General features: G+C 39.1%; 1 protein-coding gene across 3 annotated transcripts in view; it reads left to right on the plus strand.

Annotated features, from left to right (window-relative positions):
* The window catches only part of MLLT3 (MLLT3 super elongation complex subunit), a 138,654-nt gene that overhangs the window by 88,229 nt on the left and 31,910 nt on the right, over positions 1-18,515 (plus strand). For all 3 annotated transcript variants that reach the window (XM_056325078.1, XM_056325080.1, XM_056325079.1), the window contains one exon: positions 8,467-9,075. In XM_056325078.1, coding sequence (XP_056181053.1) covers positions 8,467-9,075 — 609 coding nt within the window. The remainder of the gene's footprint in view (positions 1-8,466; positions 9,076-18,515) is intronic.

Below are 18,515 nucleotides of genomic sequence, written 5' to 3' on the forward strand. Positions count from 1 at the left end.
TGGTGTGGGAGAATAAAGAGCATCCTGTTATTTATTCAAATAAGAAATGCAACACAATGACTTCTTCATAAATGAATTAACATATGTGTCTTTGTTCTGTTAAATTGTTCGGATTTTGATTTTCTTTCTTAACATCTTGTCAATTTGAAATATGTTACTTAATCTTGCACCGCATGTACTACAAGGGGCAATACCTATTTTTATCAGTAACTTCCATGTTCTGTAGCTGTGCCAAATCTTGTATCTTGTAATAACTGTCAGGTAATGAACTATGCATCTGCCTAAGTCTGTCCATTGGAGAACGTGTCACAACAGTAATGATACGGGGTGGTTGCGGTGGTGGTGGGGGATGGCGGTGGTGGGGTAAATAGGTTGTTTTGACATGTTTCTGCCTGGTTTACATTTTACCTGAGTGCCTCTAATGCACGTCTACTTGTGACGTTTAAAGGATATGTGGATGTATGATTATTCCTAGTGAGGAACTGCGGTAGATTGAGTCTGAGGGTTAGACTGAAGGCACTTACTTTGGCATGCCAAAATGACTGCTTAATGCCTAAAAGGAAGGCATCTGGCTATATCAGGTGCTGGAGCAAGGTGCTGAAGATAACTGACTTTAGACTAGAATGCATCTCCATCTACTCAGATACTGACGATGAGTTATTTCGACACTTTGCCATCTATAATAGAGGTTCTTGAGAGGCTGGATACCTCTCTAGAGTTCGGTTCCCGATCACTTCTTCAGGTTCAGCTGTAATGTTGATTCACTCTTGTCTTGCATTGCATGCCAAAGCAGGCATACTGAGGCTTGACCTAAAAAAGCAACCCAAATACCTGCAGAAGGATTTCAGGGAGGTACAAACATGATACCAAGTCCTACACTAATGCTCCATCTAGTAACTGTACACCATGGTAAGTCTTGAATCTTCAGTGTAAATTTTTTCATAAGCAAATGCTAACCTGGGATGTCATTTTCTGAACTGTATATGGACACTGAACTTTTGTCTGGTGTAGAAACCCGACAAGTGTGGAGTGTGTTTGGAGCAAATTAGGGTGAAGGAAGTGTTGTATGTTTGCTTTACTCATCATTATAAATAAACGTTTGAAATCTTTCATTTTTGCCAAAGCAGCCCAACTACCTGCAGAGAACTTGACCCATAGCAGGAAGTTACAGGAGTCAGAAGGCTAGATGTGCATCACATCTGAGGATTGTATTCAATATCTGTAAAATTGTTACACAGGAATGTTTTTAACTATTTGGTTTCAAAACAGGGATGTTCAGCAGCAGTGCTGTCTATTTGAAATCATTCTTTTTTCAACCTTCTGTGCTGTTCACTGGAGTTTTTCACAGTGGGAAGAGATGTTATATCAATGCACTATTTCTTGTCAGTCCATGTGAATATTCAATTTTACCCCTCTCCCCAGCAATCTTTGTTTCCTCCTGTCCAACTTAAAACACACACACTGATGAGCAACTCTTGTCTCGTAGAACTGTATATATCTGGCTAGATATCTAGATCATCATGTTTTTGAGAAATGGAAACATAAAGTAACCTTGATTTTAGTATAACAAAAAAGTTGGATTTTTTTATTATAAATCCTGGGAGCGAAGAACCCTTGGATTTTTGTCTTTAGGATTTCTGTTTTGGTTGGGGGGTAGGAGAGTTCCAGCCAATGTGTAAATAGATTTTTGGTTTTGTCATTTAAAGTAATTCCAGTGATGGAGCAACGTCAGTGTCCAAACTTCATTTAAATATGCCTCTAGAATAGGAGCTGTAGAAAGGTCTTGGTAGTTCTTGGATCTAAGTTGTCTGTACGAAAACTGTGGGTGCATGTACTCCAGGCATCTGTACTGGATGATTCAGGGATTTTTCTGCTGCAGTAATAGCCCTTTGATATGCTTGGCTTGGTTTTCAAGACAGTAAAACCAGTGCAATGAAGTAGTATTGTTGGTTTAGCATTCACTTATAAAAAAATACAATGCGGTATGAAGTAAGAGAGAACTGTCAGTTAGCTTTCTGTCACATCCTCTACTGAAATATTGCTTGTATTTGTTTGTTTTTCTATTTGTATTTCTGAACTTCAAAGATTTTGAATTTAAATTAATGAAGATGGTATTAGTGAACCCCAGCATTGTGATTCGAAAACAAAGCTTTAGTCTTGGAAATGCAGAGGACAGGCAGAAATGCATGAAACCTTACTTTATGCATTTTTTCAGAATATAGAAATAGGTGCAAGCTAGCTACAGATACTAGTGTTGCTTTTAAAGCATTTTAAAGCATATTACCATGCCTGTTTGTATTATGTAAATACTCCATGCACAGAATACAGAGAAACAGCTTGATTAGTTTTGTTGTGATCATTAAGTCTTTTGGAATGAGCTGTAGTGCCAGCTGCAGTGAAATGAGGTTTACTTTATAAACAAAAAACCCAAAGCTCTTATTCCCCTGTGACCAGGAAAAACCCCCACACTGTTTTATGGTCCCCGTTTAGGACTTCTCTGTCAAACCATTGAGCCTTATAATTCTCCATCTGCTTCTAATTCTCCTGGTGTCATGGTCATAATAGTTTGGTGGGCTGGACAAGCTGAAGTGTCGAAGGCTTTGTACATATGTGATACAGTAATAATCTGTAGAAGAGCTAGCAGCAGGTAATTTCATCTCCATGCGGCTAGCATGTGGAATAATACCACAGTATTTGTGGAGGCTCTCAGAATCTTGTGTGTGTGTTCCCCTCCCCCCCCCCAAATCAGTTAGTGTTTTTATTCAATAATAAACACATTTGCATTCACAAAAATCTGAATTTCCTTGGGCAAGCGTTTACTTTTACATATCTTCCTCCTTTTAAAAGCAGGATGCATTATTTGAGACTAATTCGAGTCTATTGTCTTAAGATGGGTGCACTATTTCAATAGGAATAAAATTTGAAGAAATGCTCTTTTATTACAAATGAAAATAATGCACGTTTTTATGATCACTAATAACAAATTTGTAGACTAAACCCAGAGTACAGTAGATTGGCCTGGCCATGCTAGTGTGCTCGGTTTAATGACTTTATAAAATTTAATGAACTGTCCCTCCCTGCCCCCAGCTGCTCCATTTGCTAATTAGGTTCCTAATGTCTGTCAGCAACTGGAGAGTTTGAAATGCTTTTGAGAGGATACTGCTTATTCAAACTCATGTTCAACCAAATTGGGAGTTACATTTTATGGTGTAAAGTCATAATCCAACCCTGCAAGATAAAGAGATTTCAGCACCATTTTTTGCCTTGAGTTACAGAAGTGTTTTAATCTGCAAAAGTGTTACCTATTGAGTAGCTGTCTTGGTCTGTTTGGACCTCTCAAATTTACAGGACAATGTACTCTTGTGATTTAAACTTTATTTCGTGAGCTTATTAAGAAAAACAACAAACAAACACAACAAACAGAACTTGGTCACCTTAGCCCAAACTAGTCTATCACATGAATTTACTTATTCACCACTCAGGTCATAACGTTTCATAACTTATCACCTGTAACACTTAATTCATGCACTTGGGAGCAAAAAAAAATAAAATAATCAGTTACCTAGCCAAAGGTGAGGGTGCGCATCCTTCCTCCTCTGTCGCAGTGTGAGGGTCCACTGCATCACACTGGGAATCCTGAAAGCCTCAGTAGTCCAGCTGCTGATGGATCTACTGCAAAAGTTGTTGGTTTTTTTTTTTTTGTAAGATGATGGTTTATATCATCCAGCTTGGAGATTTGGTTTATATAATTTCCATGAGTTAGTAGATTCTTATGAATTGCCAGACAAAGATGGTGGCTGCAGGAGACAGCAGTTTGCAGGTAGGTGATCATGGCTGCATGATGGCCCTTTTAGCTCTTTCTGACCGCCTGTCCTGCCTACCTGATGCTCTTACTGCTCCCAGCGTACATCAGGCATGTATGCCAGCATACATCAGGCATGTATCAGCATGAGCTGTATTAGCTAAAATCTGAGCAGGAACTGAGTGCAACAGTCACAGTAGCACAGTTTTTCTCTGTTGGTAAAACTGTAGATTTTTATCATGCCTTCTAAAGTATGTATTTTTAAAGACCTGTTAGTACTGCTGGATGAAAGGGGTCATGTATCCTGAAGTACTAAATATATATGGTGGTACTTGGCTTAAGAAAAAAACCAAACATCTGCAGGTATTTTAACAGGCATATAATCCTCAGTGTTACTCTTTTGATGTTTGTTATTAAATATATAAAAGTCTAACATTCGCTTGGATTGCTTTAATATTTGATGAATACACAAATGTGAGCTATGGTATGTAAATATATTACCTGCCAAAATTCTATGATCTCCATTTTGCATATGAACTTGAGAAGAGACCCTTTTCTTTGTCCATCTTAGCAGAAATACATTGTTCACTCTTATTCCTTGTAATACTTCTGTAAGGTGGGAAGGAAAAGAAACATTGAAACACACTGTTAGATTTTGATAAATAAGAAAATGGATTGAAAGTGCATTCTGATTTTCACTAAGATCTGTGCTGTACATAATGTATTTAGCCACATTTCATCCCCACCAGCCTCCCACATTCATCATTAGGTATAATATAATTTTACCAGTGAATATATATGGGTTTTTTTCTGTCCTACAAATTTTATCTTCCTCTTAAGTCATTGTTGGCTTCTGTTAGAGTCTATTGCAGAAACTTAAGAAATACGAAAAAGATACTTTTTTTACTTAGAGAATGAATGCAGATATAAAAGCAGTGGGTTGACCGTCTTAATGAAAGAGTAGTTCCCAGAGAGCATGACAGAGGTATATGTATGTGTCCATATCATAAGTACATTGTATACTTGTACTGTGATTTTTATGACAGCGCTAGCTTCCATATTTTAGAAAGAGGAAAGAAGTCTGATTTTAAAACTGAAAAGACAAGAAAGCTCTCAAGTTCCTGTTTGAAATTAATACTGCTATACCCCAGGACCTATTTCACAGCTCTTATCTGTTGGAAAACCACTAAAATTTCATCTCTTCTGTTGGAGAAATTTAAAATACATAGTAAGGAGACAAGTAAGAAACATAAGGACTCAATCTAGTTTATTAATGGCACATATTTTATTCCTGCCCAGGGCAACACTTAAAACTCTGGCATGGTAGAGAGATATGTGAAGATAAAAGTATTAATGTTCATTAAAAGTTCATATGTCAGCCTTTGGGACTGGTATTGCATAAAATAAAATATGGAGCATGTTTGTGGTGTTTTTTTAAAAATCAAAAAACCCCAAACAAACAACAAAAAAAACACCAGGAAGAGAGTTTTGATTGAAGTAAAATCTCAAGGAATGATTAGTGCTTTTTTATTTTCATTTTTTAGTTGCTGGCCTGGGAAGTGAAGAATTGCTTTATGTTCTGACATTCAAATGTCATAATATTGTTCATTGTTGATACTTCTGCCCATTGATAATGTTGATGCATATATATTATATAGATGTGTAGATTTCCAAATCTGACTCAGCATTACGTTTGCAGTACTGATGCAAGAAACATCTGAATAAAAAGCACAATTGAATAATTTGTGCAGCACTGTGTGAAAATTCAGTGTTTCACTGAACAGTTAAGGTAATGAGAAGGGAAAAAAACATTCAAAGTAATCAGTTTTGATTACTTGTTTCCACCTATTGCTACAGAGGAGGGGGGAGATAGTGCTTGGTTTTGCGCATAGGATGTGTGTAAACTGTTCAGGTCCTACAGCATTCAATGCTGAGTTAACACATCTGGACTAGACAAGTCATAAGTAGTTATCTGCCAACAGGGAGCACACAAGTGGATGCATTCTCAGTCTTCATTTCTCTTCTTGTTGTCACAACTTTCATTAAACAGGCTAATTCTGCTTAGTTTTTTTGAGTGGGGTTTTTTTTCCAGAGCAGTTGTACTGGCTTTATTTTTAGAATTAGTTCAGCCCCCATGGGGGTTCAGGCTGGCCATCTCCTGCTTTGGTCCTTCGGTTTCCAGCACACTGAAAACAAGGAATTCATTCACCGCTTCTCATGGGCAGGCAGGTGCTCAGCCATCCCCAGGACAGCAGGGCTCCATCACACATAATGGTTACTTGGGAAGGCAAGTGCCATAAGTCCCTATGTCCTCTCCTTCCTTCTTCTTCCCCCAGCTTTACGTGCTGGTCATAACTTCATATGGTATGGAATATCCCTCTGGTCAGCTGGGGCCAGCTGTCCCGGCTGTGTCCCCTCCCAGCCTCTTATGCACCCATCCTTCTCACCAGTGGGGTGGGGTGAGAAACAGAGAAGACCTTGATGCTCAGTGTGCTATCAGCACCAATTTGGTGCTGATAACTCTGAAACATAGCCCCATACAAGCTACTGTGAAGGAAATTGACTCCACTGGAGCCAAAACCACTGCAAGGGTCAAAAAAGAAAACCAGATTCTTAGCATTGTAGAATGATGTGTGGATGGCTAGAAAATAAAGCAGAACTAGGGATTTGTACATTAATTTTATACAGTTGCAAGCATATCCAGTCTTACACAGATGAGAGAATTTTGGGCACCACTTTGGTCTGCAGCTTGCAAAGGACTTGGATGAATACCAACAAAATTATTGAAAGTCAAACCCAGAAGTGCATTTGTAATATTTATACTGACTAGCACCTTTTTAGTAGTTCCCCAGTTCCAAAATGCTTTCTTTGCATAAAAATTGTGTTGGAAGAACACTTTATTGTAAGCATCTTTCATCATCCTCTCTTTGAACCTCAGAATTTTATTAAAACTGTGACTCTAAAACTATGTATTGGGACACCCCTAATTAAATATATTCCAACTTCTGTCATCTTTTGTCCTAAGGAGTAGTAATTAAAGATTCTTGAGCTAGAAGAGGTGGTTTCCAGCAAGTAAGGTGAATCCAGCAAGTGAGCATGGGAATCTTTGGCATACTGCAAGTGTACAGTCCATATCCTGCTTTCAGGAAGAGCTCGTTTCTTAGGTTCATGGGCTATAACAGCCTTACAGTTTTTCATCAAGAATAAAAATTCACATACTTCTATTTTCTAGATTAGTATGGGTTCTTCTTGGTGTTATTCCAGCTTGGTATTGTTAATGAAGTCCTATTCAGTATAAATCTGTATCTAGCATTAGGATTTTTACAAATTTCACAATACGTCAGGTTTCATGCTTGATTTTTTTCCCCAGGGTTGTAGTATTTTTGGTTTTATACCATATAAACTTCTGTTCTACGTAAAGGGAAAGGAAATCAATGAGTACATGGAATATATTTGTTGAACTGTTTCTTTCTGAAAGTTTCACAGATGCTAGGCAATATATAGGTAGAAATGCTTACCATCAGCTTGGAAGAAAGTAAGCAACCTAAACTTGCTGACCATAGATTCCTGTAAATTGAGATGTTACTTTGCGGATTTGAAGTAGTATAAAAATGAAGCCTGTTTCTGGATAGAGTGCTACAGGTGTTTAGTGTTTGTAACAGTGCAGTTAGGCTGCTGGGTATTTTTGTAACGCTGCACACCCGCTGCTAGCAGTTCCAGTGAAAGTAGGCAGTGCTGGAGCTATCCTCATCTTTTGAAAATGCCTGGGTGTTAATTGTCCGAAGAAAGGATCCTACACAATCTGTTCTGGATGGTTCAGTTCCTGTATTGCCAGTTCTAGCTGCAGATCACCACTTTCCTTGCCACTCAACTTTTCTGCCACAAAATTTTTTTGACTGAGTGAAGAATGATACTGCTCTGCTCTTTCTGCTTTTGCCTATCCTGGGGGATGTCTGAGTCATCACCCTCTCAGAAACCCTTCTCACTTACAGCAGTTGATTTAAAAAAAATGCAGTTAAATACTCAGCAGGGACAGCAGCAATAAATACAAGGAAGAAAACTTTTTTTAGTAAAGGAGTTTTCCATTAAAAGACATTAACTGCTGAGATGTTGTGGGTCAAATCAAGTCTTCTACAACCAGGCTGAACCCAGAGTTGTTATTGTGTATGAAGAAGAGGATCTGGGAAAAGGTGGAGAGAGGACACAACAGAGAAGTCAAACTTTGCCTGAAATGTCATCAGGAGCACATTTTGCTCTGGTCCTAAGTAATTCTCTTGACAGTATATGATTCCTATTCTGATCTTTAATTACGATGGTTTCTTTTTCTGACAGCTAATGGTCATGGTTAACATTTCCTAAACTATCTTTGTGCTCTTCATAGGGTGTTTCTTAAAAAACATTTAATTCTAAAAATAAAAGCTAACTTGTCTTCCAGATGTTGACAAGCAGTGGTACCTGCTCATGTACCACCACTTTGTAACAGCTAAGTTGACTGAAATGATGGGGTTTGTATCTGTTCTTATATAGACATTTGCAGTTTCTGGTTTTCAACCTGCAGTTCCCAGTTTTTGATACGAATCCTATGTCCATATTGTCTCTGTCTTTCGGGACTTTAGGGTTCTTTTTTCTTTTTGTAAGTAAAATTTTGCATCTCTTTTTTGCAGGACCCAACTAGGATTCTGAACACAAATAGTAGCAGCAGCAGCAGTAGTAACAGTTTTTCCAAGACCAAGTTAACAAAGGAGCACAAGGAAAAAACTTCTAAAGACTCAAAAGAACATAAAAGTGCCTTCAAAGAACCTTCCAGGGAACACACCAAATCTTCCAAAGAATCCTCTAAGAAACCCAAAGAAAACAAACCACTAAAAGATGAAAAAATAGTTCCTAAGATGGCCTTCAAGGAACCCAAACCCATGTCCAAGGAGCCAAAATCTGAAAACACCCCCATCCTTACTGGTACAGGTGGGCAGCAGCAAGAAAAGAAGACCCCTACAAAAAGGCCATCTGTTCTGGACTCTGATGAACCTTCTGCAAAAAAAAGAAAAAAAAGTGGCTCAGATTCATTATTTAAAAGTTTTTCTAGTGCCCCACCACTGATTCTTACGTGTTCAGCTGACAAAAACCAGACAAAGGACAGATCTCAACTCAAGGTGGGGAGAGTCAAAATTGAAAATGATGCACTGGAAAGGAAGACGCCTGCTCTACCGCCATTTGATGATATTGTAGATCCCAGTGATTCTGACATGGATGAAAACATGTCCTCCAAATCTGAAGTAAGTGGTGTGTGGTTTTGCTTCATACATATTGAGCATTCCCCATTTGTGGAATTGTGCACCGTATTTGTATTTTCCCCTTCTTTTTTCCTGTCTACTGGCAGATTGTTCAAACTGAAGGATGTTGACTGCCAGCTGTTCAAACTTAACACGTTCTAGATGAATTGTATTGCCTATTCAAGTCTACTTAATTTATAAATCTGTTAACATTGTGATGAATGAGCATATGGGAGATGGCGATAAATAATACCGGACTTCTGGTCTTGTTCTTTTGAATTTCATGCTTCTTATGAGAGAGAAGGAAATTGATTTAAATGCTTGTATTTCACACCCTAAGTCTTTGTGCGTAGGTGTTAAAGAATTCAGTAAATTCAGGAAAGGGTTACAGTAAAACAGAGTGTTATTTTTCTGGTTAAAAGGACAGTTCTGTGAATGATGCCAGTTTTGTGGAGGAGGAGTAGTTCCTAGAATCCTCGCTGTGATGAGGAGACTCTATCCAAAGTCACAGGCTTACCCAAGAAGAAAGACCATTTTTATGGAATTTGCTTTCCTGGAAATGTTTATCTACCATGTCTGCTCATCTGTTTCAAGCATCATTTGCTCTTGATGTTTATAATTTTAATCATTCTCCTAGCGGACTTCAGTTTTCAGAAGCATCTTTTATGGAAACATAAATAGAGGAAAAAAGGGCTGGGAAGAGATGGCTTGTTTGGTGCCTTTATTTGTGCTTATGGCTAGAGGTAGTGTGCATGGTGGAGAAGATGACTTCCCAGCATTGCCTGTTCAATTCTCTCATTTTTCTGGTTTCTGTTGTATGCCTGTGTTACTGCCATCAGATTCACAGCCCTCCTAGCCCTCTCTGGAACAGACAATAAATACCCTGCTGTGGGGATGTGTCAACATCAGTTTTTTACTTCATAGAAACTTGCCATGAGGGAGAAAGTAATTTATTTCTGAAGTGACCTTTTAATGCCTGGTCCCTTATGGCTTATGAAGTCTGTAAAATTTAGAAGGTATGGAATAGGACGTGGCGCTGGTGATATTGTGGTTAGGGTGTCATTCTTAGTCTTGCTGAGAACTTACAAATTTGCCTTTAAATCCAAAACTGTTTACACTTGTCAGCCTTGGAGTGAATTAATTTTTAATGTCTTCAAAAGAAGCTGAATCTTTTATTTTAATTTATGTCAGTAACCTTAAGACTCACTACCTACCCTTAGTATAGCCAGCTAATTTGCTATCAGATTTCCTATTCATTCAAATAGGTGCCATGTAGCAGTACACAAACTTCTACGGGCAGCAGCGGTTCTCCGTTTTTCTTCAAAGACAAAAGAATTGAGAGGAGCAACTGCAGTGTGACTGGGATTTTACAAATGCAGGCACTAGAGAGGCGCGTGCTGCATAGATGGCTGATATGTGAAGGGTTTGGATGGTGCTTAAAACTGAACCTTCTGAATTGCTGATGTGTTTCCGTCTTTGTCTTGCAGCCTCTCACCCATTACTACTGGTTTAATGGGTACACCCTTGTGGTTTTCGTAGAGTGACACAAATCCACTTGCACTTCTGTTCATCATCCACTTACAGTTGACCTTCAGGCTCAAAGGAGATCCTTAATTCTGTACTAAGGCAAAAAAACAGATTCAGGGTTTTCTCGTTCTGCAAGCTGCTTTACTGAGAGGGTCAGATACTGGAGTTTGCTCAAAGACAAGCAGATTCTGCTGGTCTGGGCTCTGGTGAATCTGCTTTAGCATGGGGTTGGGCTAGATCCAGGGTCCTCAAACTATGGCCCGCGGGCCGGATACAGCCCCCCAGGGTCCTCAGTCTGGCCCCTGGTATTTACAGACCCCCCCCCGCCCCCACCCCCGCTGGAGGTTGGGGGGGGGAAACCAAGCAGCCGCAGATGGCTGCCTGCCACTGCATCCGCGCACCGGCCCCCTGGTTAAAAAGATTGAGGACCCTGGACTAGATGATCTCGAGAGGTCCCTTCCAACCCCAACCATTCTGTGTATGTGTGAGGTATGGACCAGTGTGGACCACATCTGTCTGGGTGAAAAAGATGTCTGCCACTTTGGTACTGTGCTTATTAATAAATCGGCTCCAGTCAGTGACAGGCTATTATTTAGAAAGTAAATAATTTACTTATTTTTAGAAAAGGTATCTAGTAAACCTGGAACAATTCCCTAAGGTGCCTGTGGATTCAACACTATTGTTAGTGCTGTGGGTGAAAGAGCTGGGCAGCCTGGTTGATGAGTGCCTACAGAATTTCACACATTCCTTCTACACGTCATTATTTTTGACCAGGGAACCTAACAAAAGGCAAGCAAGCAGTGTAGTAGAGGTAACTATGTTGGAATAGTTTGAATTTTTAGTATGTGTTGGTGGGTTTCTAAGCATTTGAGGAAAAGGAGTGCATTTTACAGCAAGATCCATAGAGGGTGTGTCCTATAAATGTAGTTGTATGAAGAAAAGAAAAAGTGAAAAGTTGCAACGTTATATAGAGAGTAGGGGAAGTGAAAATACGATAATGCTTTTTGCTATGCAGGAACAGTTAGTTCTGTTAATGCTTCATGATACTAACCAACATAGTTGCCTGCAGCTGGGAAGACACTTCTTCAGTGGCATGTTCTGGCATAACACGCTCTAAAATTCAGTCAGATGTTTTTTCTTACTCAGGTACAGTTACACTGGTGGGTATTGTAGCATTAATGAACAAACAATGTATCATTATTGAGGAGTATATTTGGTAGTAAAGTATTAGTATAGCAATAATACTTTATTACTATATTAAGTAAAGATTTATTCCTAAAGTGGCTTTAAAAAAGCAAATCCACAAAACCCGACTCAGCAAATTTCGGTTAGGTGTGAGAATTCCAATTACAAATAAATAACTACCAAAAAAATTGCTAGGATACCACAAAAATATTAAATTTGAGTCAAGTGCATTTTTTTAGTTTGTTAAGTTTATGATGTAGTACAAACCTAATGCTGTATGAATTGTAATAAAAAATTATTTTGCTAAGAATTTTGTGAGGATGATAATTTCTTCACTCTATGGAGTAAGAGATGTTCTCATTCTCGAACACACATGTTCTGAAATGGTGACTTCACTTTCTTGGTATTAGTTCATATACATAATTATGCATATCAAACATGATAAATTTGTAATAAAAGGTGTAGTGTAACAGAGCTGTTTGTAACTGCTTTGTAGCTAAGGTTATATTACTTCACCTAGAATTATTATAGTCATGCTTTTATATTTTATAGAGAGTTCACTTTGTCAGTAGGTACGCAAAACCAAGTAGTTTTTATGTTCATTTCTTTAAAAAGGAAAAAAATGTGATAGGGAGGGTAGAGACCTTTATTTCATAGGTTTTGGAGGAATCTTCCCTTGGCAAATGTTCATTGCTTCTGAATTTTGCCCATTAACTCATTTTTTTATAGTATGTAAGAAGCAAGTTAAGAAGTGGGACATCAACAGACAGTGCTGGCATTATCTCTGGAAATTTGTCCAGTAAGCTGGATAGCAGTGGATGAACTCTTACTGCTTTTAGCAAACATTCACCAGAAGCTAGAACTTCCTTCAAAATTGAGTTTCTTTCTATTGCTGGGCACACCAAAGACTGTTTTAGAGCTAGGGGTAGTCCCCTCATCAGTTCTCAATTTCGAAGGCTGGGTTCAGTTTTTTAAATTGAGGATGACATCATGAAAAGTCCTCATGGTAAAGGAAGCTGACAAGCATCATTAAACAGAGGTGCTACAGAAAAGAAATGCTGCTGCTCCCTTCATTTCTTCAGATACAGCCCCTGTTCAGTGCATTGAGGTGGGGTGTATCCTTTCAATTAATGGGCTTCAATTTCAGATGGAAAAGCAGGGTGAGCTCAACCCTTCTCAATATTGGCATTATGCTTTACATGATTCTGGGCACTCAGACTTGAAATACTGGCCTTTACCTTCACGAAGTCAGGATGTAGAGGTTTAGTACCTTCTGAGAGAGGTGGATTCTTTTTCATGTGGTAGAGCATGTCTTCCAATGGCTAATTCACCCTACAAGCTGTCCTTTAAAATTCAGGTTTAAGACTTAAACACAGCCAGATTAGCATACTGTTACATCAGGGGTGTTTCAGAATGCCAGACACTCTTCTGATGTCCTGCAGTCAATCCCTGTTTTGAGCTCCAAATATCTTTATAATATTGCTGTGGGAAACAAAAAGAATCACATCCTCGCTTAGTGATAAACTTCCTGCCCTTGTTCCCTTTCCCTGCATGTCTTAAAGAATAAGATCAGGTATGGTAATTTCTCTGTGGTCTGCTTGGCATATGCTGTAGTGTGATGAGCTGCTGTATTTGGTTTAGCTCCGTTTTTCTGTTGACTTTGAGCTGTTGGCAAGTGAAATGTGTCTCCCATTCTCTTCACTCTGCTATCTTGAGTATCACTTTCCAAATACATCCGTGATTTAAAATGTGTTGGACTTCAGCATTAGTGAAAGCCTTGTTCAAAACAGCGGTGATCTTTTTAGAGTCAGATGAGCTAGCAAGGGTATTCAGGAGTGACATGTAGTATATTCAGTTAGAAATTACAAATAAAGGCTGAGGAATTATTTTACTAGCTTTGCTATGATGCATATAAAGTAGTGTATGGAGCAAAAGCATGTCAGATTTATGGTTTTATTGAGGCACAGGAATATTGGCACAGTCCACTTGAAAACTCCAAAGATTTTGATGTTAAATTCAATGGCAGGATAAGAAGACTCCCATCTATTTGCTTTCTGTGTGTGGACAGTGCAGCAACATGATTGAAAAAAAATAATTTAAAAAAAAATATTAACATTTCAATTTTACTGCCTGTCTGATCATGAAATACGATGATGTTCTCAGAAAATTTGTGTGAGCTGCAGACTGGTTTGTGAGATGGGGAAATACAGTTTCGGATCTGAGCAAGACATCTTGCATGGCCGGAGCTGGCCCTTCTGAGCTGTGGAGCCATTGCAGAAAGGATGCTCTGGTACTTCTTGATTGATTATTACCAGTTTTGCGGGGCTGGGTAGGGAGGAACAAACAGTGTCTAGCTCTAAGTGAAGCTGCTGCAGAAAGGCATAAAGGAGATCAGGCAGATACATAGATGTTTAGGTGTTAACAGATGTTCTCAGTGTATCTCCAGTTGCAGACATCCGAATAAAAACTCATAAAAACTGCTGTGCGTGGCAGTGGTATGTTGGTGGATTTTTTTAGAGAAAGCATGTGGCTCTGTTGGATGAATCTCTGCTCCTGGTGTGATCATTTTGCACATAGCATGTATTGTTTTTACCCTTTCTGCCTGTGTATGTCCCTGCAATTGTAGCCTTGTTATTATTAGTAGTAACATCCTTTTGGCACGTTGAAGCCTACAGAAATACAAACTAAGCAGAAATGCATGCTAGCAAATTGTGACAGCTTAGGGTGAGCAGTTTCAGTTATTAAAAGTGGAGTACTTCAGCGGGTCTTTTTTGGGCTGCTTGAGAAGTCCATTACAGAGCAATAAAAATGCAGTAGTGATCACATAGGCTATGGGTTTGTACATAACGTCTTGCATATCTTAAGCCATCTTATAGTTACAATATGGGTACCTTTTTTAAATAATGCATAAAATGCCACTTTGGATCTGGCTCATGATCTATTAATTTGACTCTTACAGAGGAAGAATATTTTGAAAACCCCTATGGTCTTGTAAAACCTCCAGGCCCTTGTTAGATGAAAAAACCTGCTTTCTGCCAGGGCTGGGAGCCAAAGTAAGATCTCCTTCAGATAATATTTAAAGTTAGAGATAACAGTAGTGAAATAGAGCTCTGTGTGGAGTTTTCATGTAGTTACTCAGGAAAAAAAGGAAGCTTAATTTTTTTTGTGAAACTGTGACTCTATTAAGATCTTTAATGACACAGAAGAGGATCAATACTGATGATGTCCTTCATTGCAGGCTGTGTACCGTGGGTTTGCAACCTGTCATATTCTTAGAAACCTTACTTTTGCTTGATATTTTAATGCGTTGTTTCTACATTTGTTTACTTTTAGTCCAGATGTGAATGCTTCTCATAAACCCCTGCCAGCCACTTTTGTTGTGGGGTTGTTTGCCTATAGTACTGTTGTATCAAGGAGGTAATTCAGTAGTTGCAAATGAGTGGGTATTAGCAGGTCATGTAGATTCTGTACAGTCCAAGGAGTTTCCTTCCAGATGCATGCTCAGAGAGAAACAGCAGCCTAAGACAATCAGACCTCCTTAGAGAAAGCGTAGTAGGCACAAGTATGCTCCGTGGCTGTCAGCGTCTACTGTAGCGTGGCACCATTCAGCTGCTATACTAAGCCTATTTTTATTAGCTGTTACTATGAAGGCAAAAACGCTTTGGCTTCGCTCACAAAAGCAGAGGTGCATATTAAGCTGCTCTGTGTGTGGTGAGATGAACCACTGGTGGATGGGGAAGCAGCAAGATTCCTCTAGCAGCAAGCTTGGATGTTAAACTGGGATACTTTTGTTACCATGGTGTGTTAGGGAATCACTGCCTTACAAAAATGTATAGGATTTAGAAATAAAGCAGTGGGGAGAAACTATGTAGATGTGGTTAAATATACATTAGTTAGTTGCAAATGTAATCCCATGAGAGTCAGGAAATTCTGCATTCATGAGGCAAAGTCATGGGTATTGAGTTGTTCTTTTCAGTTTTAGGCAATGTCATGTTTTGACCACAGAAATAACATCCTATGTTATTAAGCTACTAGTTCAGGCTTCAGTATTTTACTTTATTCACATGTGTTGACTACATTCCTTTCAGTGGGCACGACTTGTGTGGATTAAGTCATCGTTAGCATAAATGCATTTTTAGGTTGGGGCCTTATTTTCTATATTTCAGCCCTGGAAAATTCTATTCACCTGGTAGCGTGCAGAAAGTAAGGATTTTAACTGGGTATGCACAGTGCCAATATTTTAATTACATTCTTTCTTTTGTGGCAAAAAAACCCCCTTTGTGCCTGGTCCAGTAAAGTCATGACAGTTTTGCAGGGCTTAGATGAATGCAGTCAAAATGCTAAAGCTTGGATATTTTATTTTAATTGTGATCAGGTGACATCTTCTTGATACAGATTTCATTGCTTTGAAGTTGCTTTATCTACTTATATACATTATGTTGTGATCCAGATAAATGGCTCCATATAGCTAAAATAAAATCCAACACCTGTTAGTTGTCTACTATGTTAACTATGTCTACAATAGTTAGATCTATCCAAGGCTTTTACGCCCTTTTATTTTTTATGTGGAACCATCAAGCTTGCAGTTGTTTCCTTTGGCAAAAATGGCATGTTTTACTCATGTACTTTTGAAGGTTTGCTGCCAGACTCCCCATGAAATTAATTAGATAATTTTCGTAACGCTTCCCATTTAGAAGCTTGTAATCTAGCGATGACTGATGTGAATTCTCAAGGACACACCATAAGCGCACAATTTAATTTTTACTTTTTAAAGACTGAGTAATCCCCTGAAGGGTAATCCCCTGCAGTCTGAGTTTTATCAAGGCAGGATAAAGACTGCCTGAACCCACTGCTACTGAGTGTGTCGTGCCTGTGTAGAGTTAATGACAATTCATTGCTTGCTGATGAGGGGCTACTGTTCGGCGTTCCATGCTGTGGAGTCCTGGAGTTGTGCTGGGTGTTGGCACTTGATGCCACACCATAGGGGGATGCTGGGGGGCCCTTTTGGGATGGGCAGCAGATGCTCCTGATGAATATCATGTGCCTGCCCCAAACTCAAGGGTGATAGTGCCTGTGTGTCACTGTTCTTCCAGTACTGAAGTGCATGTGTTACCCTGGTACAGAGAATGAGTGAAGGTAGGTGTAATCCAGCGGTGCTCTTTCTTGCCCTCTGCGTGGTTGCCTGTTCCCTCGTGACAACAGTTTACACTCCTTCACTGCAAAATCAAGGCATGCCAGGCAGCAGCTACTGTTTAGGGAGAGCCTCGTACCTGCAACTTATTTTAACAATTGTTTGGGTGTTTGCTGAAGGTGGTCCTGCATCACCATAGCAGCAATAAGAAAACTGTCGTTCTCTTAAACTTTAAGAAGTGCTGGTGTGAATTTGATTTAACTCACTGTGTCATCATTCAGTACTGCTGTCTTACTCAACTTGGTCAATACCTTAGTACAGCTGATGTTTTTGTAAGAAGATGTTGCAAAAGGAATTTTCTTCACACTTTTTCCTCGAAACAAAAAACCCAAAAAGCTTAGAATAAAACATTCAGCTGTGTTGGTAGTAATTCCTATAAAGCCCAGCGTTTTCTATTAAAAGCCTTTAAGCAGGCTTACATTTTCCCTTGAAAACAGAAATCCTTTTCTGCCCAACTGAAATGTGTAGTTTGTGCTTCCTCTGGCCCCAGGTACATTAGTGGGGTTTCTAATGCTTCTCTTCAAGCATCAATATTTCACACCGTGCATTCCCATTGGGGGCTGAAAACAAGTAGGTGTGTATAGCGTTGGTGTTCAGACTTCTTTGTTGTAAGACTGTGTGGCTATGAAGGGATCAAGAAATTTGCTAATTATTGCTGACTTTATCCCATTTGAAATGATAGTCCTTGCACACGTGTAGCACAGCAAGACAGGGCTGCCTGGTTGTAGGACATGTATGCAGGGTTTTTCAGTTTGTCTTGGGACAAGTTACCTGTTCTTGTCGGGGATGTCTGAACCTCTGTGAAGGAATCGCTTACTGTGTACCAACTGTGCTGCAAGCCACCTGACAAAAGTGAAGGAAACTATGTTCTGTGTTGTAGGAATTAATGTTTCAGACAGCAAAGTTAGAAGATACAGATAAATGGAGCTATTTGAACATGTCTGAATCTGTTTAAATATCCACAAGACTTGTATCATTGCCTCAGAGTAAGAGGAGAATGTTAAAAAGGGATTGGTAATGTATACTTCATCACCAGAAGAGCTGTGTTTTGTAGCTGAGGTTAACGGTCAGCTCTATTGGTGCCCAAATGTCCCAAGGAGAGATTACTCACATATCTGGGGATAACGGGAACCAGGGCAGCAGTAGCTGGACCGGTGGCCTCAACATTGATTATGCTGTTCAGAAAACCATTGCAAAATTTATGCCCTTAAATATCATTGTTGGTGATCAGTTGTGGGTAGGACAGAAGTAAATCAAGTAACGTTGCTGCTTTGTGTGAGGTAATTTTATGTATTAAATAGTGGAAGGACATTACATAAAAGTCTAACCCCGTGTGTTTTTAATGTTTCAAATTATCAACCACAAAAGTGTAATGGTTTAAACCATGACAAGAAAAGAGTAGATAAAGACTGTGGTAATTTTAGTGTCTTTCATTGTATGAATAATCTTTTTCCATTGCCCATGCTTCTTTAACACGATTTATTTAATACATTCTAACTTTATTCTATGGATGAAGAGGACCTAGTTTCAAGACAGTGAT

This window comes from Falco biarmicus, chromosome Z, assembly GCF_023638135.1.
Source record: "Falco biarmicus isolate bFalBia1 chromosome Z, bFalBia1.pri, whole genome shotgun sequence".
Taxonomy (NCBI): domain Eukaryota; kingdom Metazoa; phylum Chordata; class Aves; order Falconiformes; family Falconidae; genus Falco; species Falco biarmicus.